General features: G+C 42.8%; 1 protein-coding gene across 1 annotated transcript in view; it reads left to right on the forward strand.

Annotated features, from left to right (window-relative positions):
- The window catches only part of KIF6 (kinesin family member 6), a gene marked incomplete at both ends in the record, with an annotated part of 383,803 nt that overhangs the window by 195,225 nt on the left and 164,008 nt on the right, over nt 1-24,570 (forward strand). Inside the window, 3 exons of the mRNA XM_082663489.1 lie at nt 396-501; nt 1,360-1,498; nt 5,836-6,051. Of these exons, the coding sequence (XP_082519615.1) occupies nt 396-501; nt 1,360-1,498; nt 5,836-6,051 (461 nt within the window). The remainder of the gene's footprint in view (nt 1-395; nt 502-1,359; nt 1,499-5,835; nt 6,052-24,570) is intronic.

A 24,570-nucleotide genomic window follows, 5' to 3' on the forward strand; every position in this document is an offset into this window, starting at 1 on the left:
TAAATAGTGTGAGTAGCATGAATTTTTAATGAAACTAATTAAAACAAAAACTTATTCATTACTCTCTGTAGCAATGTTGCAGCTAGGCACAGGGGCATACATAGAAAGTCAGCTTGGGTAGAATGCATATTTTGTAGAAATCAAATGATTCTTGTATTGAAAGCTGCATGTGCAAAGTCATTGGAAATTAGTCAAATAATTGCATCATTTCCAGATTTCACGTTGTCAATTTCTTTCCTCCCCCTTAAGGTTTATAGTGAAATCAGATAACCATATTTTCATAAGGAAGTGAGAACAATATCCTGTACTTCAAATGTTAACCATCAAAGTAATGCCATTAGAATTTCTAAAGTTTCAAGGTCATAGTTGGTTCTCATACCTTATGTATTTTTTAGGCTGGAAAAGCGAATAACATCCTTTTTGGAAGACCAGCATCCAGAGAGTAAACTAGAGGTTGGCGCTGATATGCGTAAAATTCATCACTGTTTCCATTATTTAAAGGTAAACTTAACCATTTCCACTAGTAGAAGCCATTGTCTGCCATGTTCAAACTGTAATAAAGCTTTCCTAGTTGACCAACTCTTGAAATGTTTAGGACCTTGCTTCCCATGTCTAGAACAGTATGATCTTCGAATCAATGCTGAGAGGATCACTGAATTTCTTCAGAGGTTGTATCTTACTTCCCAATGAGTAAGCTCAGACCATGGGCTTCTAAAGCTTTTGCCAGGAATCTCTACCTTCTACACAGAATAGTTCCGTGTTCAAAACCTACTTATTTTGAAGCTATAGCAAAAGAATTGTGTCCTTCATTTTTCTGCAGCAGCTTCAGCCTTAGGTTTTCCTTTCATGATGACACGGTGGCAATATCGTTACCCTCCACTTCTGCCTGACTTGTAATTTGGCATATTTCATTAAGATAACAGATGTTTGTTGTGAGTTGGCTCTGGACCAGGCGTAGGGAAGGCAAAGTTGAATGAGTAAGTCACGGAGAAGACACATATGTAAAGAATAATTAGAATACATGATAAGTGGTTTTTTAGAAAGTGTGAATTAGTGGTATGGGGTTATGGAGAAAGGGAAAGTGTTCAAGAGGAGATAATGTTTGAGCAGGAATTCCCTGGTTTAGGGAAGCAGAGATAAGGTAAGGGGGAGGGGAATGAGGAAGCAGGACAGAAAGAAGACAGGCAGGAGGAGGAGAAAGACACATTCAAGCAAAGGCAACTGCAGTGCAAGTCAGGGAGTCAGAGGAGGACACACACGCCTGATCTGTGCAAGGCATTGGTAAAGGCGAGAAGAATCAAAGAAACAAAGACATTTGGAGTTGAGGTATGGACGCTAAGCTCTTGTTTCATCTTTCAGAAACTATTGAATGACAAGAACATCCATGGAACAAGCATAGCCTCCTCTGAAATCAAAGATCAAAACAGTCAAGAACCATTAAAAGAGGAAGAATATAAAAAGCTACGAGATATTCTACAGCAGAGGGACAATGAAATCAGTATCCTTTCTGAAGTGACGAGAAAGTCTTCTACTGGCTTGAAGCGGGGAACACTTAGCTGTCTTCCCCTAACCACACACCCCAGCTCCCCACCCAGATTCCAGCTCACATTGCTTCTTTCCACTTAGAAGTAAAATATCCCTTCGGCAAACACGTGGTAGGAACTAGTCAAAACCAGAGTTGCTATAAAAGAAAAAAACTTACTTTGTTTTTAGCCAGATATAGTTACTATTATGGGAGATATTTCAGTTTATTGGAAAGCATGGGCTTCCTTACACCATGTCTCAACATTAAATTTCTTTTAGTGTATTTTTTGACTGCTCCGCAGTGCTCTTTCTGTTTTAGTCCTGAGCCAGTAAAGTTAGCTGGTTATCTTTAGCTAGCTGACCAGACACTGGGCTGACCACAGCCTCGTTATGGCCCAGAATCTGTGGCTGGTGTGTGGGTGAAGCTCAAATGATGGCTGAGAAACGACAAATGGTATTTAGCTTATGAAGAGCAGAGATTGATTTCAATGTAACTTTTTACTTAAAAGCCAGAGCTATTGCTTTGAGTTCCACTTACAAATGTGTAGATGAGTGTTGAGGACAGACGTCTTACGGCTCTAGGAGACAGCACGTACTGGGTGCTGAAAATGGTTAGCAGCCCGCGAGAGCTGCCTCTCTTACAGACCAGGTGATTGCTGCTAAAAAGCCCCTATTGGGTGGTTAGACCTCAGGTCTCCCCAGCATTTCTTCACTATTGTTTCTTATTTTATCTTTCAAGCTTCTTGCAAAAGATGTGACATTTTCATTCCATTTGCAGGCTTTACACATGCACAAGCAACGACTTTAGTCAGTTCTTTATGAGCAAATATTTTTGTTCCTTTCTTAAAAATTACTAAAAGGCATTTTAGCTTTAGCTATTATGCAAAATTCCTAAAAATAGCCTACATGAAGGAAATCCAGTAATAAAGAGGTAAAACCAAACCAAATACGAGGTGGGCATTCTGCCTGATTGACCTCAGTCTCTAATTTTAGTTGAGTATTAGCAGACCCTGGATGTCTGATTCAAGTGAGTTTGAGCTGCCGCCTTATCCGGCCAGTAACAGTAGATTCGACCGTGCGTTACACTCCCACACCAGCCCCTGTCTCTGAGCACTGCCCACAGTGTTGTCACCCTTGCATTCCTTTTCCTCTCTCCTACCCTATCCATCTCCAGGGATGGTCCCAGCCTAGACCTCAGTCCTGGCCCCAGCCCCAGTCTGAGCTCTGCTTCTTTTCCTGGCCTTGATCCTAGTTTAGGATCATCTCCCCTAAATACTCCTACCAACTCCTTAATCCCCTTCTGGGCTTATGAATGTCTGTGTGTATGGGAGGAATGAAATGAGATATGACAGAGAGGGAACAGTCTAGGCTTGTTCATATATGTTTATTTTGAGAAGGGAGTGAGAGAGAGACATACATCATTCTTCACTGGTAAATCCAGGTACCGCTGTCCATGTGGGGCTGCACCGGATTCTTTACTGACTGTGAACAGCTCCAGCAGGGTCCCCACCTTCTGAGACTCATATTTGCAAGTGAGGGTGTGTGGGAGGCATGGTGAAAAGCACACTAAACTTAAAGTTCACACCCAGGTTGACGTCCTAGCTCCTCACCCGTTATCTCTGTAACTACCCGGTGAAGCTGGTTCTCGCCCGCGTCACAGTGCCAAGCAAAGTCGGTAAGCTGCCTTATGGCAAGTGCTCTGAGTGCCGTAGAGTGTTATGTCGTGGAAGATAGGACCCCACGGACAGTGGGCAGACTCAGAAGAAGGAAAAAGAGCATCTAAGATGTACTCGTCACAAAGCTTACATTTATCAAGGGCTAATGACCAAGAAAGGCTCCTGAAATTTCATAGTATCTCACAGTCAGGTTGGAGAATATTTTCATATCTTTTTTGGTAGAACCAAGAAGGCCAGGACAGTGATAGGAGGAGTGAGAAAGATACGGCTTAGAACAGGAGAAAAAGTGATAATACTTGAGCTCAAGAAAAGATAGTACTGCAAACAAAATGAGTGAGCAGCATGGAATGTTCTTGGAAAGGGAGGGAAAATGGTGTCGTTTCAGTGACATTATCAGTCTGAATAAAGTTCAGACATCCCTTCACAAAACACATAACAAGGTGACACTTAGTCCCCAGCCCTGCACTTGGCATGAGTGAAGGCCCAAGTGAAACGGGAGTGGGAAGGGGGGCAAGACAAAGGAGAGGTGAGAGGAAGGGAGGCAGCAGAGAAGCTGCATCTCTACTGTGGCCTTTTTGAATGTAAATCACATGAAGACCGTCGAGGGACTGCCCATTATACGTAGAGCGACGTTCACACTCCCTCCTCCGGATTAGGCGGCCACACGTGGTCTTGCCCCTGCCCAGCCCCTGGCTTCGTGTCTTCCTCCGCCACCCTGTACATGTTAGGCTGCGGTCACAGCGGCCTTCCTGTCGTTCTGCTAACACCCGTTTTCTCGACCTCAGCACTGCTGCCACTGGGGCTGTCCCGGGCAGTGGAGGGTGCTGGGTGGCATCTCTGGCTTCTACCCACTGGACACGAGTAGCAGCACCTACCCCCCACTCCAGAAGGACAATCCAAAATATCTCTAGACGTGGCCAAGTGTCCCGTGGGTGGTGAAATAGCCCCTGCTTGGGAACCACCGCCCAGCTCATTTCTCCTTAGGGTTTCAGCACTCACCACTTCCTCTGCTTAGATGCCCTCCCTCTGTCTGGTTCTTGTTGTCATTCAGATCTCAGCTTAAATGTCACTTTTTAAAAAAGCCTTTCTTGAGGCTTGAACCTTTCTTGAGCACCCAGTGAAGAGCGGCCACTCAGTCACTCTTGACTTTTTAAAAATAAGCATTCTGGCACTTTACCCTCTAATGTCTTGTGTGTGTGTGTGTGTGTGTGTGTGTGTGTGTGTGTGTGAGACAGAGAGAGAGAGAGAGAGAGGGAGAGAGAGAGAGAGAGATCTGTCTTTCTCCGGTAGGACATCTGCTTCATGAGAGCAAGAAACCAGTCTGCCTTTTCATCTTTCTATCTCTGTGCCTAGAATACTGTACTGCCTGGCACACGGTATAAGCTCCAATGAGTATCGTTGACTGAGTGAAGGAAAGGATGTTGCCATGGCCGTGCACGAAACAGTGAAAGTGTATGATGGTCTTGCTAATCATCCCCACACAGCGGAGTAGGGGAGCTGGACAGAACCAATGCCTAGACACCACAGAAGTTGTGAACACCTTTGGTAAATACAAGCTTTTTTGAGGCGAAGAATGGAGGCCATGTCAGGGCATGTGAGAGAAAAACTGATAGTGCTTCCAGAAATCACCAAAAAGGTGAGGCCAAAGCTGAGGCGGAGGATGGAAGTCAAGTGCATTCCATGTTACCTGTGCAAGGACGAGTGTACCTGGATGCCCCCCTCCACTCCTTTCTACGTAGCAGTCTTCCCTCCCACGCCACCTTTGTGTTTCCTCAGACTCCTGTTTTAATGAAGCCATCTCTAGGGCAGGTGAAAGCCTTGAATTCATCTCACTGCACATGCAGGTAGAGTTCTGAGATTCTCAAGAGGGAGTATCGTCTTTTCTCTTCGTGATGGCAGAACCCCTTAGAGTTCTTGACGTCTTGAACCTGAAAGAACAGTGAAGTAGGGTAGAAAGGAGTGATTTTATCACTCAGAATCAGTGCTCCTAATAGATCTAAATGGCCCACAAAATTGGCATTTTCAAATGATATATCTTTACCAATAATTCTCCTCTTTTCGGTGAAATTAGAGGGACCAAACATTAGAGACTTTTTAAGACAGTGACTTGAAGCCCCATTTGAATATACACTAAAGAAGCATGTGTTGGACATGGGGGTGCTCTGGCCACCAGAACTGACTCGCTGACCTGCCAGCTGGGGGGGGGGGGGCTCTGGCGTCCTCCCTCCCTCCCCATCCTGCTGCCTCCAGAGCAGCTTCCTGCATTAAAGTCCTATTTACTCACAGGTGGAGACGTAGCTCCACTGTCTACTACTACCTGGTGTTCATTTTCCTTTTCATAAACCCTTTCATAAAAGTTTTAAGTCCGAATTAGTTTAAACTCAGAAGATTTTAAAGACCTTTGGGTTTGCTAATTTTTCATATGATGGTAATGGTGCCGTATTGAAAGCCCGGCAGCCTCCCAAAATGATCCATCACTGTATCAGGGACCTCAGGAAGGTGAAGTCTTTCTTTAGTCCATCTTTACTGCATGACAAATAGCAAATATTATTGGGAATATTAATCTCATTTGAAAATGAGTGTTTTGATCATTATAATCTAGCATGAATCACTAAATCCTTAAGTCGAGTTTTAGATATTTTGGTAACTATGTTAAAGAAGGAAAAGAAGAAAGCTCAGGATGCTCTCCGCTTCTCCAGCATGGACAGAAGTGAACTGAGACGCTCCCAGAGCTCCCCCTTCCCACCTGGGAACCCGGAAGGTCCGAGGATGTTGCCACCCTCAGCTCCCACTCAGGCCCCGGACTCCAGCACTTCTCAGTACAGATCCAGTGTGCTCCACGGAAAAACAGGTCAGTTATATTTATGTATATACATAAACTATATAACTGTGAATAGAAAACATAGGCTGTCAAATTATATATCCATATAAAAAGTAAACAAACGTGTAAATGATTATAATTTTATTATTATATTCATCGTAAGTCTTATCCTTTTTAATATTGCATTTCTTGAAGTTTTGAAGTTGTAGTAGAAGCAGCTGCAGCAGCAATAACACAAAACCCCAAGTAAAGTGTATCCATCCTAAAAGAAATATTCATTCTCCATAATGGGATGCAGTGTAGCATCCTTTAGCTTTAAATGTGCAAGGACAAAGGCTCTCACAATTTATTTGTTAGAATTAATTTTTTATAACTAGCAAATCTCTTAAATGCCAGTTTCTAAAGTTGATGACTGAACTGAAAACACAAAGTGTGGGTTGTCACAGAGGCTGAAATAGTGGGTCCAGGACAACAGCAGAGAAGTTAACTCTAGAGAAAGGAACAGAAACGTTCCTCCAATAGAGGAGGGAAAGAATGATCATCACTAACGTGATGAAACAGTGTTTATTTCTAAATCTAAATGAGCTATCTGCAGCAAAATAATTTTAAAATAAGATCACAGTCTGCCTTAAAGGACAATAAATACACACAATTTTGTCAGATAATAGGATTGACAGGGTCAGACTAACACTGAGGCACCTTCCCCAAGTGTAGCCTTTGACAAGTGTGTCAGTACTGCCACAAGAGCAACCACAGAGCCACGCTAGAAGCCCAGATTGGTTTGTGTATGTTACTCTTTCTACTAGACCAGCAGAACATGATGTATAGTTATGTGACGAATGCCTTTCTCCTGAAGACACTGAGGAATCTGAAGTATGGAATGTACTAGAACAAAGGGGTGAAGAGCTTCCCTTTTGGCAACGTAGGTTGAAATTTTCCATGTAAACATTTGTTCGGATGGACAACCTGACGTGTGTGGTTTCCTAAAGGCTCTAGCTTGGGAATAATGAAAGAGTATGGTGTTCGTTAAGAAGGACACTGTTTAGTTAATAAAGACAAGACTGAGAAGCCTGGAAGTGTATTTTGTGATGTTATATTCCTTTATCTCTTAATTCTAAATCTCCTTGCTGTGCATATTTCTTTAGCAACACAGTAGGATAAATTCAAAATCCCAGGAAACAAAAATGCTATTTTTACCATTGATCGCGTTGGCTGTAGACAGGGAAAAGCAATCATTCTTCTCTGTGGTCGTTTTCCATACAGTATTTCTATACTCTCTTATGGGTAACAGCTGGTTGGAAGAAAAGAGGTCCTCTGCTTTGGTGAATTCATTAGTTCAACCATCATATTTTTCATTCCTTCATTCATTCAATATATTTATTGAGTTCACACTTTGTTCTAGGTACTGTGCCGATTATTATCATATGGCTAGAGCTTTACATAGTCGTTGTATGTGCCAGGCACGATTCAAAGTTTGCTACCTGAATGAACTCATCTAATCCTTATTCTATAAGTTCTTGTTTTACCCCCACATTATAGATGAGGACGTGCACGGACCAGCACAGTCCCTGACTTCAGAGCACGTACAGACTAACAGGGAAGAGAGCCTTGAACAATTAATTGCAAAAGTACACCTCTGTATGACTGGGGAGCACACACCAGGGAGGCTCTACCTCAGGTTAAGACCAGGAAGATCCAAAAGGGCCATGAGAGTAGGGGTGTGGCTGGAAGGAACATTGCAAGCAGAAGGAATCACTTCAATAGCTTCCAAGGCCTTTGTGGTGGAAAGGAGCATTTTATGAAGTGGAAAAGGCAGGTGTGGTGGGATCCGGGGAGTGGGAGCCTGGGAAGACAGGTTGAGTGACATGCGTAGAACAGATTGGCAGAGGGCGCAGGACAGGATGATCTTTAGGAGGCTGTTGCAGTCCAGTAGTCCCAGCCAGAGGATGGAGATGATGAGAGAGAGGTGGGAGATCAAAAACACTCCAGGAGGTAGTGTAAGCAAGGATTGGTGACTAGTTGGCTATGGCGGGTAAGGGTGAGGATTGGTCCCCAGGTCTCTGGGTGGCTGGTGAGGCTCTTCACAGAGGTGAGAAATGGTGCCTCCCATGGCCCAGCGACAATTGGCATCATTGGCTGTAGAGAATACAGCACTGGCGTCTCTGCCGAAATGAAATGTCACAATCAGTTCCTGTGTTAGAACCGCATGCTCTTGATGGAAGGAACTCTCTTTACTGGCCTTTTCCAAAGACACACACCATTGTGCCTGTGCAGAAATGGCCTCTGATATCACTGCCCAGCCCCTTGCTGTATGCCAGACCTTTTCTATTTCTATTTCTTCTTGCCCACACCATCTCCCTTCTCATAATTATTCTTCCCATAGTATCTCTAATCTCTCTCCTAACTCATGATTATAGTTAACTTTTTCAGTAACTCTTTTTGTCCCTTGATATTGCTATTGAGATAGACTGTAGTTTTGTTTGGAGGATGAACTAAGTTCACTTGAATAGAAAATCACTGAGAAAATAATGGAAATTGTTTGCAAAGTCCAAGTACAAATGAGGTAAAAGAGTTTTGGAGAAAAGCCTTATAGCTGAAAGGGTTTTTGAGTTGTTTTCACTGTCATTGGATATAGTTCTAGCAATGACTTTAAGTAGGAATAGGCTCACAAATGGGCTGATAATAATCTAACCATTTGGAGGAGGGATTGGTGGAGGATTGATTTTATTTTGGCAAAACTACAGTTAGAGTGAAAATTGCTGCGGGTGAATCAGTGCTGCAAAGCAACAGGTAATGGGATAGTTTGTTGCAGTGTTTAACATCTTAGTAGGTGATTAGGCTTATATTCATGCACTATTTTATATACAAGAGGCTTGTGTAAACTATACCAAATGCAAAAAGTTAATAAGCATGTTGTTTGGATGGAAAGTACTACTGCCTTATGTAGGTGTTGTCAGATTCTATTAACCATCCCTGTCTTAATGCGGAAAGCAAGTAAATTTGACCATCTTCCACTCTGAGACTGTTGTGGAACTGTTTCCTCTTCAGTAACCCTCCCCCTTTTTCTATTCACCCCCACTTTAGGCTAAAAATGACTTCTTTCAAATTTCTTGTGTGAAAAGAAAATGAAACCCAACTCGTGGTTCCCCAGAGAACCCCACCCCCAGTCATTGCATGAGGTACCCGCCAAGACAGAGGGAGGTTAGGGGCTTCAGGGCCTTTTGTTGTTTTGGAGGTTAAATGTCTGTTTCAGTTTTATGGGAATAATGACAGGGATTGTTCAATCCCACAGTTTGCAAAGAGTCATTCATATTGGTCTCTTTAAAATAGAAGGGGTATTATAGTTTGGGGTTTTTGTTGTTGCTGTCTTGTTGTGGGTTTTGTTTTGTTTTTTTCTGTTTTAGTTCTCTGGCTGCACGTTCCAAATAGTTACCGGAACCGGTCAATATTCCAGAAGTCCCTCATGACTCACCACTTTCTTTAAGGGTTTGAGATGCTAACAGAATCCACTCCTCACAGGTGACGTCATTGGCATTTAAAAAGTGACCTGAAAGCCATGGCCTGGAGGCTCCAGACTCTTTTCTCTTATTCACTAAGGGAGAATTTGTTGAATCCTTCATATACGAAAGGAGGGGCCCAGGGTAGTGTTGACCGAGGACTGAGGTGAACTGAGAAACGCTCTCTGGCTCTGGGAGCTTAATTTAAATGTTGGGGCCTGGTTTAGTACCCAAAGAGCAGAGAATAAAATAACAAGTGCTATAAGCAGGAGCTACAAGACATGCTACTACAGGAATTCAAAAGAGAAGGGAAGAGTTTTAATCAGTAGATCAGGAAAGACATTACAGAGCAAGCAACATGGAAGTTAGGCCTCCAAGGGTTGATAGAGTTTGGATATTCAAAGATGGAGGGAAGAACATTATATAAATTCCAGGTTTAAAGATTAATATGAGCAAAGACTTGAAAACAGGAAAGCAAGGAAAAAATATGTAGAGTTGGCAGGAATATTTGTTTAGCTGGGGTTTTGGAGATTGTTTAAAAAAAATATTCGACTGAGTATACTTTAAAGATCTTACTGTCTTTATGCAACCATTCGTGAATCAAGCAGCATCCAATCTAGCAGACAGCAAGGAGCTCTGAGGGGCTGTACAAAATGAAAGACTTTTGCAGGCAGAAGGCAGTGGGAACAAGGAAGTTATACTGGCAAAAGGCAGCTTGGTTATGATAAGGTCGCTTTCCTTTGGGGCACGTCAGGGGTCTGTCAGGCAGATTGTCTGTCTAGTGCCCACCAGGCGATTCTTGATTGACTGGTTTAAGACTCCATTTCTGGAGGAGCCAAAACTGTAATTAAGTCTCCATTTGGTGATGTGGGGTTTAGCATAAGTGACTCCATTTGGAGCCTGTTGTCTTGTTTTTAACAAGATGTACAGGGAGTCAGAATAAATAGGGTAGAAAAATGACTGAAAAGCTGAAAAATAAAGGAATTATATAATCTAATCACCATTTTTAGCACTGTTTTTATGACAAAATGTATCCTGCTGCTTGCGACGCCAAGAACACAGCCCTATCGCTCTGCCAGCAGGGGAATAGAGGTCTTCTCTCTCTCTTTGTCTGTCTTTCTACCTCTCCCTCTCTCACACACACAAGCACACGTGCACACACATGCAGAGTCTTGCCCAGACTTTGGCAATAAAACATTATTCTTTAATCAATTATATATTTATTTACTGTCTAGAACGTGTGTAGTGCTGTGCTATTTGAGATGATGTGTAGAGTATGAGACATTCTATTACAGAGCTTGTGGAAAGCATGAAGGACTATCCTTAGCTGCAGGAGCAGTGGTTCCTAATTAATTCATTACATACAGGTTCTTTGAATTTAAGCAATGAACCAGGCAGTGCTAGGTGCTGGAGATTAGAAGGTGAATGAGATGCAGTGCCTGTTAGAGGGTTTACAGTCTAGAAGAGGACTTACGGTGAATATGCATATATGGTGCCATGGGACGTGGAAGAGGAAGGTCAACTCTTCCTGGGCAGGTTTAGGAAACAGGTACGGAAGAGCTGGGCCTTGAACAAAATCTTCACAGAGTCATCACATTTACGTCTGGCAGAATGAATAGAGGAGGGAAGAAAGGTCAGAGCACTGAGGACTAGGAAACTTCTCAAGCAAATTCATAGGGGTGTGGAACACATGGTGTGTTTGTGACATTGCAAGCGTTTAATTTGGGTGGCTTTTAGGATTTGTGTGGATGGAATGGTATTTAGCAAGAAATAAAGCTGAAGAGGGACCAGCTCATGAGAAGCTTAAAAGACTTGCTTCTGAATTTAGAACTTTATTTGTTGGCAGTGGGGAGCCATTACAGCTCTTTGGTATGAGAGTAATGTGGCCAGATTTCTGTTAAAGAAAGATCATTGATAGCGATGTGCTGAGTAAACTGGAAACTGGAGGGAAAGTGGATAGGATGTTCTAGTAGCCATCGAGGTAGGAAATTAAAAGGGCCAGAATCAAACCAGACACAGTAGGGACTGAAAGGATGAGAAGAGTGTCTGCAGTACATAAGGAGAACTGACTTGTGACTGATCAGAATGAGGTTGAGATGAAAAGTCTAGGATTTCTCCCAGGTTTCTGAGCAGATATGGTGCCACTTACCAAGCCAGTGAATACATGAAGAGAAGCAGGCTTAGGGGAGAGGTTATTTGTCAAAGTATGGATATGTTGAGAATGAGTGTGAGGTGGAAGCGTCTAAGCCAGCACATACACAGCTTTAGTGCTCAAGGGGAGGGGTTTATTAGAGATATGGATCTGTCATGGACTTGTAGCCATGAAAGTGGACAGGGTCGTCCAATGAGACGGGTAGCAAAGGATCAAAAGCAGAACACTTAGGAGCCCCAATAGATGGTGTAGGCTGAGGCAGAAGAACCAGCAAGGGAGAACTTGAAAGGCAGGACAGTCAGGAGAGAGGGAGACCTCAGAAGCCAGGCTAGAGACTGAGTTCCAAGGAGGTGGGTGTGGTTGACTGTACTGGATGTTACAGAGTGGTCCAGTAAGATGAGAACTACAGAGAGTCCACTGGGTTGGATGGGAAGTGATCAGTGACCTTTGCCAAAGCAATTTCAAAGATTGCGAGAGCAGAAAGCTCACTGTACCAGATTGAAGAGTAGGAAGTGAGGAAGTGAGATGGAAGTGGTCACACAGGTCACTGGAGGTTAAGGAATTTTGAGGCTGGGGTTGTTAAGTGGAGTTTCTTTGTGGGCGTTGAAGTCATTCCGGGTATTGGCAGGAAATGGGGCAGAAAGGAATACTGTGAGCCAGAAGCCCAAGTCAGCTTGGGTTAGCTGCCTGGTTTGTTCACTGTTGGATCAGTCTGTCTATCATCTATCTATCCATCTGTCTATCTATCTATACGTACATATATACATACCAAGCAGCCTTAAGTTACAGCATCACAAAGAGTGGGTAGCAGAACCAAATGGCACAGATCTCAAAGGAGGAAAAGATTTGGCTTTGGTGTTTAAAAGAAAAAAAAAAAAACACAGTGATTTTGAAATGGTATCGAGGAGCCAGAAGAAGGCCAGCACTCAGCACCATCTCTGGCCCTTCTGGTACTTACGTTACAGGAGAATGAACGTCCTCCACTTAAGAGGGCTCCAGAGCAGGGAGTATCCTTGAGGGAAGAGTCAGATTTCAGTGATTAGAAAGAGCTGAAGGGGGTGTTTCATGAAGATGTCGAGCATGTGAGAGAGTTTAATCAACAGTGGAGTGTGGGGTCCAGAGAGCAGCCTAGGACAGGTGCTCTGGGAGGCCAGTAGTGGCAGGAGGGATGGGTGGGATGAGCAGAGGTAGAGCAAGGAAGTCAGGAGTCACATGTGAGGTGACAGCTGCTCGGAGGGGCTTGCATCTTATGGGTGGCCGAAGACAACAGGGATACAAGTCGTGGTAAGATTGATTATCCTTGAGGCTACAGGCCTAATACGTGTAGCAGATTCAGCCTCTTATTGGTTTTTAAATGATATGCTTCTGAGAATTCCCTTTTAAATGAACTCTCCCTGGATGATGTGTTGGAATGAAGGTGGGGAGAAAGATCAGCTGGCTTCTAAAATGTTCCACTGCCAATGAAACCCCAGCCCCTGTGGAGGTTAGGACAAGGATACAGCATGGAAAAGCTTGGGAAGGAGCTGAAAATTGTCTCCCAGGTACAGTTTTCCCCACCTTGTGGCGAAGCAGTAGGTATGGCCACATATGCTCATCTCTTGATGGAGCCCTGCTTGGTTGCAACGGCACCTGCTCTCCTAGGGATTGGGACACCGGCCTGGGGGCTGTTCTTGCATCAGTGGCAGTGGTTGTATGGTTTTGTAGATATGGGTCACTCCTATGTCAGATATTTATAAATTTGGTGTTGTATTTCCTAAACTGTAAGCTCCTAAATATGTCTTCACTGTTCAGAGGCCTCCTCAGAGCCCCCTCTGGAGGTAACACAGAGACACTAAAGCAAGAGAAATAGAATTGAATCAAGGAGCTTCTTTTTCTCCTATGTTTGACTTGGGTCAGTCAGAGATGAGAATCCTTATGTGACAGTTTTAACTCTGTTACTTCCCTGTGGCCATAGTATAATCAGCCTTCATCTTGCGATGAGAGACAATAATTGCACTGAGCTATAGTATTTGCCTTCACCCTGGAGCTCGAGAATTCCATCAGCACTCCCTTCTTCAAAGCTGATTTTCTGGGATTTATACCAACAAAGATAAAAATGGTTTCTGCCCGTGTGTTTGGTAGGGAATGTATTTTGGAAACATGATAGATGAACCCTGACTTTATTTGGAGCATAAGACATGATCTTTATAAAACATCTATCAGTTGCTCCTACAGCCCAAGCCAGAATTTACCACTCTGCTTCTACTACAGTTAGGTTTAGCTGTTTTTCATGTTTATGATTATGTTATTAATATTTACCGCAATCAGTATATACATTGAGTGGGGAGTAGGTGTGACTGAAAAGGCCACCATGGAAACAATAAGACTTTCTGCACTGTACACATGTGAAGTTTGTCTTTTGACTAGAACCCCAATCATTGTTTGAGAAGCCCTTTGTCACCTGTTTCTCTGCCTCTTAACCTCCCTCAGCCAGAAAGCTTTGCTCAGAAATACTGCTTCACCCTATCTCGCTGCATTTCAGGCTGATCTGTCTCTTCATCCTCTAATTATGCTACATTGGTTAATGCTGTGCTTCCATGAATCTGTTAAGTTCTTTGCATTTGGTTTTCTACTTCATTTTGGTGAACAGAGATTTCCTGGGAATCCTATAACCATCTCTTTCCTGAACTTCTTGAGCGGCATAAAGTTGTGTTGTGTTGAGCACCTTCTACAAACAATAGAAGAGGGATGTATACCCTCTGGCAGGAACATTAAAGTAAAATAGAGGACAATCAGTTAAATTTGAATTTTCGATAAACAACAGATTTTGTTTTCTGTATGAGTAGGTCCCATTCAGTATTTGGGACATACTTATACTAAAAGTTATTCATTATTGATCTGAATTCAAATTTAACTGGGAAGTCCTATATTTTATCTGACAACACTTCTCCTGGCCCTTTTCTTTGTGATGTTTCCTTGGTATAGGGAATCATAGGTAGCCTTTAAGGAACTGCTCCAGGAGAGGAATAGGGAGGTCTCTGTGGGCTCGTTAGCACACAGGACACTGCAGCTTTCTGTACTCTGTCCCTCATCTGTTTCCTCCAAGGCTGGTGGAAGTCCAGGTTTCTGAACCTAGGAGGAGGACAGGGGTGCTATAGTACATAGTATTCCTCAAACTTTTGCCTCGAATTCCCATCAGCATCTCACTGGATGCTTGTGCGCGTAGAACACTGTTTGCAGTCTTTTGCTACTTGTCGAGTTCACCTGGTACTAGTATATCCAGCTACTTATTCTTCAGATCAGTTGTCAGTGCCCAGGACTGGCTTAGACCATGCCAAGATATCATGGCACCATGGCCATATCTTGTTGTGAGTGTGTTCCTAGAGCCCAGCCATTTGTATGTGGTTATTTTCAGAAATATATTTTATAACCAATACTTTCATTAACAATGTGGTCTATTCCTTTGGAAGTTTTTCAGATGCCCAGAAATACCCTGAGCCTGGTTTCCTCAAGCTGACAAACCAAAACAGAACTATTATACGTGCAACTTTCTTCCACTGAAATACCCTCCACTCTCCTTCACCAGCCTTACAGTCAGGAGAGCCTATGGGTGTTTATGAACTTCTCAAGGCATCCAAACTTAGAAGCTTCCAGAACTCAGTTCTGTGCATAATGTCATATGCCTTTGCCAAGTTGACAGATATAACAAAGAGGTAATAACATTTAACACTGTAGTTTTCCCATCTTCACTGCATGATGAAAATCAACTCAAGGATACCCTGAGTTTTTAGATGATAGCGTTTTCCCTCTCCAGCTGTGCCACTGGGATGTGTTTACAGATCTCTGTTTAGTAGTTAAATTTCTCTAGAAGCTCAACACTTACCATTTGGATGGTTTGAGTGACATTTTGCAGCCTGTGAGTGACTTCACCCACAAGGGCTTAATGGGTTCAGACAGTGTTTCTTCCAAAAAGTGCCATGTAGTCACTGGCTCGCCCTTCAGGCCTCATTACCAGACAGTGGCCTCATTGAGGTGTGAACACCACCTGGGCTTTGAATGCATTCATGCTATCTTTTTCTTTCAGTAGAAATTTATATTACTGATCACAAGGTGATGCCTGGCATATTCTTTTTACACGACTATAGTATAGAACTTCATAGTTCAAGCCCTATGTTGCTTAATCATCCTCCTATATTACAGTAAAACTCTCAGTGAGATACGTAACCTCAGTATTTTACAATCCACTGATAATGACATGAGAAAGAGAAATGGAGTTTTTTTAGCCATTAGTCTGCAATGCTCATCACTTAACTCAGATAATGCGCAGTGACTCTAAATCACTTCTATCAATCCCAGCTGTACAAATATACGCGTGTACACATACTTTCATACACGCACACAACAGGCATTCACACATAACACACAGCACACTTACACACTACACACATGCATGCACACTGACTCTCATCTTTTGGGCTTTTCTAGTATATCCTGTTCTAGTCCTCTTAGTCTGCACTAAATTAAAGAAATGTCCTGCCATACTTGCTGGTCCAGAACTATCTAAATGGTTGATTTACTGACTCATCGGTTAAATTTCCATTTTTTTCCATTCCATTAAGTGTAGCAGCTACTGGGTTTCTATCCTCTAGCATTTCTCTTGCCCTTTATGATCTCAATGAATTCCTTTGACCCACTTTATTCTGTAAACACAAGCAGGATCAGAACGGCATTTTGTATGTATGAGATAATGGAAAAGTGATGTTCTGCCTAATGTGGGGGCTTTTTGTTGATTTTTCTCACCAAGACCCAAGATGGCTTTTTGATAGTGTCCTCCAGGGAGACAGACTATTGTGCTCTCCGAACTCATCAAGGTCTGTTACATGGATTATGTTAGCTCGGATATACAATAGATAGGCTCTTTTTTAAAAAAAAATTTAAGCAGAGGTAAAAACTTAATTGGTTATCATTTTCATTTCATAACATCATTGCTCATTACCCCTTCCATTTTAATTTCATATGTTGTGTGAAAGAATCGATTCTTGCCATTAGCAAACAGAACCCATAGAACTTCATCATCCGCGGACTCATTGCTCTGGTATTCCAAGTACCATTTTTGTTAAATAGTTTTGTTTGACAGAAGATTGACCCTGGGGTTTAAAACCCCAGTTTTCACCAAGTGCAGGCAAGTGAATAGTGCAATAGATGGTGTCTAACGCATCCAGGGGGAGGAACTCTCTTCAGTCCCTGTCCTTCACTGTCCCTCACCAATCTGCCAAATGTTGAGATGGAAGCTGCCGCATCTGGATTCTCACCATGACTCTCTCCTTCACATCCTTTCCTGATCCCTAACAGTAAAGGCCTCTGGTGGGGGTTAGGGATGCTCTGCCCAACATAGCCTTCTCCCCTAAGCTTGAAATGGCCTCACTTTCAGTTTCATTTGGCCAAATGAAGTAACAACCTTTAAAAGGTTAAGCTGGAGACACCCATTATTGTAGTTCAGTGCATTTCCTTTGGTCAACTCTTTACTTAGCTAAGATAAACACAGGTACTCTGAGGAAATGACACATGTGAGTGGGGTACCACAGTGATGGAGGCCTGTTTTCTAGAAGCCTGGAGAGCAGGCCAAAGGGAGAAGGACAGGGTACAGGGAGGGAGCATGGAGAATGAAGTGTGCTGCTTGGAAATGTTGCTGCTCTGACCTTCCTGTCCTCTCAGGGCTCACTCCACATGAGGTACAGCTGTCATTTCACTGAAGTTAATTCCTGGGGTTACAGAGGTCAGGGAAGAGCAGGAAAGGGGTCGGCGAACCAGCCACAGTCAGCTGGTCTCCTGGTAACTGAAGCTGAAATCTGGAGAGTTTATTATCAAGACAGACCCGACATTTGTTGCGTGCAGACTGTAGAAGGATTTTGTAAGATTATTCTGTGTCGTGTGTGGCCACACATCCATATGGCTTAGCAAGGATGATGCCATAAAACTTCTAATTTTACAAGTAATACTCATACATATTTTCCTTTTAAAAAATTAAAACCTTACAAATAACACTGTTTCCTTTGACAACTCACACCAATCTCCCAATCCCCACCTCCCCAGTTAAAACTATATGTATGTTTACTTTGCTTTTTCTTTAAATACATACATATATACTCACACATATGTATATGTATGTATATTTATATATAAATGGCATAATTCCAAATATATAAATAATACAATATATAATATAGATGATATTATTTATATATTTATTTAATATATAAATCCATATTTTTATATAATAAATCCATAGAGGGCTTCCCTGGTGGCGCAGTCGTTGAGAGTCTGCCTGCCGCTGCAGGGGACACGGGTTCGTGCCCCGGTCCGGGAAGATCTCACATGCCGCAGAGCGGCTGGGCCCGTGAGCCATGGCCGCTGAGCCTGCGCGTCCGAAGCCTGTGCTCCGCAACGGGAGAGGCCACACCGGTGAGAGGCTCGCGTACCGCAAAAATAAATAAATAAATCCATAGAAAATGTATAGCGTTATTTAATTTGAATATATTTGTATATTTCTCCTTAAATTCATTCATTCAATATTCAACAGAGGTTAAGCGCGTACTCTGTACTGGAACTGTTCTAGGTGCTGGCAACTGAACTCTGAATAAAACAAAGATCTTTGCCCTCATGAAAGTTACATTGTAGTAAATGCTATCATTCTGAGACGGCTTTTTTCACTCAATAATGTGTCTTGGAGGTTTATCCACTTTCATACATAGATCCACTTCAGTATTTTACATGACGCGTAAATGTGGTCATGTCACAGGTGATTTAGACATTCCCATACTGATGGAATTGAGTGTCATGAAATTTTGATCTAGCAATCTGGTGTGCTGGGTATTTCTTTACAGTTGGCTGACAGTGGAGAGGGCCCCCTTGCAGCTTTTGCTTCCATTGCTGTGGTGGGAGAGATGAAGTATCTGCATCTCCCACATCACTTTGTGATGATTTTGTCAGGTGTGTTCTGCTCTGTCAGACCAGAGTACAATACGAGAGAAGTATTTGAGGGAGTTGGTGAGGAAAGTTTTCTTTTCTTACTTAGGATAATGCATCAAAGGTTGAATGGTAAGAACCAAAATCAGAATGGTGACCAGGAGAGTAGAAATGGAAGAGAATCATGGGCAGGGAACTTATGAAGGGATGGCAAGTGGGAGAGAGCTGGGAGGAATACAGCCCAGACCACAACAGCAGGTGACACAATCGCACCAAAGGAGAGGAGAGCGGGCCAGTTTTATCTGCGTCCAGATCAAACATTGGAAGAAGGTCTATTTTGGTGTTAATCTCCTATTTTTCATCTTCCAGTATGGTTCCTATTCATGACATCACCTAGTTTTCTTTTTAAATCCTCCTGAACTATGAAAGCCTGCATTCCTGTCTCTAGACATTTGGGTTTGATAAAGATGTGGGAAAGCCCTTTTGTCTGAACAAACAGAATGAGGCTTACAAGAAGAGCCTCAAATATAGAATGAAATCCCATCCTCGTAATTGAAATATTTCCTTTACCTCATTCTGATCCATGTGAATTTAATGTGCATTACATGTAGAAGTTTTTTTCATATAGCTTAATCAGGTTTTGATGTTCAAGTTAGTATTATGTTATTTTCCATTTGTCCATCCATCCATTTAACCTGAAAATGATTAAACCAAGTAGTAGAGGACATCATCTCCAGAAAAAAAAATCTTGAGTTTGAATGATTATTTTTGGAAACTTCATCCAAGTAGTTTCATTAAATGAGGTAATTTAATGTGTTTCATTACATCTTTTTTTCTATGTGAATATTTCTGTGTGAATATATATGGCCTCTCTATGTGTTGATTAGCAAGGAAAATATTGGGGGACTTCATTGAAATTTGAATAATTTCATTTCTTTGTATTTCAGGGTTAGTCTAAGGGATGCAAAAATTAAATCTTATACATTTTGTGTTTATGTATATATGTAATTAATAGATATTTAGAGAACACACTTGCCTTCTTTTTCCACTGTGTGCCCTATGTGAAAGAGGTTTTTCTGTCTCTTTCAATCTCTTGCGTCGTTCTCTCTGCTTAAATGCTAATGCCTAAATGAAGATGCCAGTGTACAGGTGGAACCAGGAAGGTGAAGGACAGGGATTTGCTCCTCATTTGAGCACTTTAACTTCCCAAAGGAAAGAGAAGAACAACAACAACAAAACTTTTTTTAATATTTATTTATTTATTTGGCTGCACCGGCTCTTTTGTTGCGGCACCCAGGATCCTCGTTGCCTCGTGCGGGATCTTTTAGTTGCGGCATGCAGGCTCTTAGTTGTGGCATGCGGGATCTAGTTCCCTGACCAGGAATCCAACCCAGGCCCCCTGCATTGGGAGAGTGGAGTCTTAACCACTGAACCACCAGGGAAGTCCCAACAAAATTTTTTAAAAAGAAAAAGAACCTACCAACATTTTACAAGTTTCACCACTAGATCTAGACAGCACTTTCATAAATGTCACTGTTAGGGGAAAATCCAGGTTTTGTGAGGCCTGAAGCTTATGCAATTTGAGGGGGTCCTCTTTAAGGAAAAGAATAAAAAACTATTAATTCAAAAGTAGATATGAAATTGAATATTTATGAAATAATGAGAAAAGAACTTAATCACAGCATATTACAAATTTTAAAAAGCTAACAAATAACAAAATCCAGAAAAATACAGTATTTCAATTAGCTAACTGCTTGACACTCCTCTATGATACTTTTTCTCTATGTTTTCACTGCATAATCTTTGATCACTACTTCATATGACCATTTGGTAATATTATTTTCCATAGAGAGAATAGAAAGATTACTCAATTTTTCTTCTAAGCATGGTCAGCTGAAACTTGTTTATCTTATTGGTAGTTTAGAAAAGATTCTTTCAGCTCTTCAACTGGTCACTGTTAATGTTGTGGAAATTATTAGAACTGTTGTCAAGTTTGTGAAAACTCCATCATGTTTCCTTTTATGTAAGCTATCAGAATTGGAGGAATTTTTCCACCTCCACAGACTCGTCTCTGTGTTCATACATTCAAACCTTGTTTCTATTCCAATACCAAAATCTAGCCCTGGGTGCCACAGGGCATGTTCATATCATGGCATAACCTCAGACCTGTACCTTCCTGCCACAATGCCGGGTGAGATGGCAGTGAGTGGAAAATGCATCGCAGGAGGCTATTCTGACACTAGGACCACTAGCAATAACTTAAGCATAAACAGCAGCAACTAAAAGCGATGCAACTGTGTTATGCTAAAACCAGATTACATGTTCTCCTTAGTCAGATCCTAAAGCACCAGTGGTCACTCCAGCACTCCACACTTCCAGACTGGATGGGAAGTGGAATGGAGGGGAAATCCAAGTGGAAGATCCAGGGGTCTTGACCGATTGTGATGAAAATATCTTACCTTTGAAAATTTTACAATACCTCATGACCACGTCCCTGTACTACTAAGACCCACTCAGGGGCTCATGCAAGAGGGGCTCTAAAAATGGAGCCTCATTAGTTTCATGGTAACGATGCCTCAACGTACCGTGGATGACGGTGAGTAGAGATCGAGAGTGAAAAAGTCAGCAGCCTGCCAGTATCTGCTACTTGCGTGACGTGAGCAGGTGCAGGCACATGGGAGTCTGCAGGGAGGAGGAGGAGGAAGCCTGATGCATATGCCACTGACACTGGGGAAACAAACCTCGCATCAGGGTGACTGACCCCAAAAAGGCAGCCAGATCACTTGCTGTAGGATTTCAAACGTCATGTTAAACTCCAATGGGAACACCAGCAGGAAGCCAGCCATTACCTCATGGAAGAAAGAACATGAGTTCTGGAGTCATGAAGATCTGAACTAGAATCTTCATCCATATGCCTTCAGTAGCTGTGTGACTTTGGGCAAGTTGCTTAACCTCTCTGAGCCTCATTTCTTTTATCTATATAAAATGGAGGATGATACCTACTTCTTTGGGCTGTTGAAGAGCTAATTGGGAAACAAAACCAAAAACATATAGATGTGCCTGGCTCACAGGACCGAATTTTAGTGGACGTCCTTCCAGGAGGCAAAGCTACAGGAATGTTTCAGGACAGAAACATTCCTGTAGCTCTTCATAATCAGTCGATTTGTGTTAAGAACCTAGCCTGTGGTTAGAGGTACAAGAAATAGAAGCTAGTTGCTGGCTGCAAGGATCTGCAGGGGCCCAGATGGATGTCAGGGTCCCAGCCAATGTGAATGAAGCCCAGGATGGGCCTGCAGTTCAGCAGGGAACTGAAGTAGTCGGCAGAGAAGCTGGGGCAAAACGCTTTCTCACAACCTGTGCCTGCATGGAGGGGAGGAAGGGAAAGACGGTGACAGGCAGACGCAACGGAGCCTAGGCTCTCCGCCAGGCGCACTAGAACACTGGCAAGTGGTGGCGAGACTCGTCCTAGAGCTCAGTGGATGAGGCTGCTCATGTGCAACCTGCCACGGCCAAGACTGGGCACAGGCTGCAGGTGGGAGGCCGCAGACACCCTGGGTCCTGCAGGGCTGGGAAAGAGTGAGGCCGCACCTTCCAGAAAACCTGGAAATGCTCCCTTCTTTATGGTCCACCAGCATCACAAGCAAATGAACAAAGGATGGCAATTGGAACATACACAAAATCCTACATTAGACAACGACACAGAATCAAAGGACAAAAGAAAAGAATAGAGTTCAAAAATAATGTTGTTTCTAACCATCACCACCCCTTTAGTCTCTCTGTAGAGACGAAAGGTTCTTCCTTTTATTTCTGATTCTTTATGCTGGCTTCTTCGTTATTGGTCGTAGCCTCTGGAACCCATCCCTCTAGTTCAGGGGTTATCAAACTTTAATGGATATAGGAATCCCTTGTTAGGATCCTCGTGGGTGGACCCTGGGAATCTGCATTGCTAGCACAGAGCTCACACTTTGCAAAACTCTGCTTGCAATTATACTAGAACTCTCCCAACCCCAATCCTCACCTTTCTTCCAGGGTTTTGTTTCTGATCATCTGCAAGTCCAGGCTGCTAGGCACGAAGGTATTAGACAAATGGTGTGTCACACCTGGAGAAGGGGACTAAAATATTTTTATCAAAAACATGAGGCTTTTCATGGCACTTGGCTGCACAGAAAGAAAGAAAATATTTTATAAAGAAATGGAATAGTCAAGTGGTAGCATGTGGCCTCATGGGGAAAAATATATATTATTAGTAATAAATATGTTTTTATTATTAAAAATATATCTCACCAGCCCTCTGGTTGCCCACCAAAGGCTCCCGGAAAAATAACCAGATGAGGGTCAGGACCCTCAGGATCTGCTTATAACAAATCCACAAATCCTTGGCTCCCAGATCTTTGGTCTGCATCTCCTTCTACCCCATCTCCCTAAAGGATTTCAGCCCTTCTCAAAGCTCAGCTACCTCCCCTATGCGGACATCTCCACACCTCTGTCTCTAGCTCTGGCTCTGCCTGTCTCTTCAACCCCTAACTCCCATCTCTACTGAGATGACTCTTTGACAACAATGAGCGCATTTGTCAAGCACTTCTATGTGCCAGGCTCTGTGCTAACTCTTCGCTTGCACTATCATTTAATCCTCAAAGAACCCCTTGAGGCAAAAGTAACGTTGTTGTCCCCATTTCATAGATGAGAGAACTGAGGATGTGAACGTTTCAGTAAGTTGCCTCAAACCATAAAGCTAGTAAGTACCAGAGCCCAAGCTCCTGGGGTGCCTCAGTTAGCACCCTTAGGGAAATGTGCTCCCAATTTCACTTCCTTTTAATTCCCTAGCTCCTCCTCCTGTATTTTCCTACCTCAGTTGATGATCTCAGCAGCTGTCCTGGTAGGAAAACTTCCTGTGATTTCAGATGCCTTCACCCCCTAGTTCCCCACAACCAAACTGGTTATTCATTCTGGCCAGTTCTCCCCCTGAACTCAGGAAGCTGCCCTTTCTTTTCCATTTAATCGTCTCTCACCTGTATTATTTTTTTAACATCTTTATTGGAGTATAATTGCTTTACAGTGGTGTGTTAGTTTCTGCTTTACAACAAAGTGAATCAGTTATACATATACATATGTCCCCATAGCTCTTCCCTCTTGCGTCTCCCTCCCTCCCACCCTCCCTATCCCACCCCTCTAGGTGGTCACAGACCACCTAGCTGATCTCCCTGTGCCATGTGGCTGCTTCCCACTAGCTATCCACCCTACGTTTGGTAGTGTGTATATGTCCATGCCACTCTCTCACTTCGTCACAGCTTACCCTTCCCCCTCCCCATATCCTCAAGTCCATGCTCTAGTAGGTCTGTGTCTTTATTCCCGTCCTACCCCTAGGCTCTTCATGACATTTTTTTTTCTTAGATTCCATATATATGTGTTAGCATACGGTATTTGTTTTTCTCCTTCTGACTTACTTCACTCTGTATGACAGACTCCAGGTCCATCCACCTCACTACAAATAACTCAATTTCGTTTCTTTTTATGGCTGAGTAATATACCCTGAGAAAACCATAATTCAAAAAGAGTCATGTACCAAAATGTTCATTGCAGCTCTATTTACAATAACCAGGACATGGAAGCAACCTAAGTGTCCATCAACAGATGAATGGATAAAGAAGATGTGGCACATATGTACAATGGAATATTTCTCACCTGTATTTATTAAAGCTGGTTTCTTTTTCTCCATTCTTACTCTCCAAGCACTTCCATGCCGCCACCAGGTGAATCACCCGCAAGACTACCTGGATCTCTCTCACCTGCTCAGCTACCTTCATGGTCTTCCCACCCCGACACGTTAGAGTCCATACTTGGAGCACAGCCCAGCCCTGAGCCCGCTTTCTAGCCTCATCTTCCCAGTGCATCCCCCTCTGCCTTTCCCTAACTGAAGCCACCCCAGATGGCATGCCCCATCCCAAACACGCACAC

Source organism: Grampus griseus (assembly GCF_964374135.1).
Source record: "Grampus griseus genome assembly, chromosome: 10".
In the NCBI taxonomy this organism is placed as follows: domain Eukaryota; kingdom Metazoa; phylum Chordata; class Mammalia; order Artiodactyla; family Delphinidae; genus Grampus; species Grampus griseus.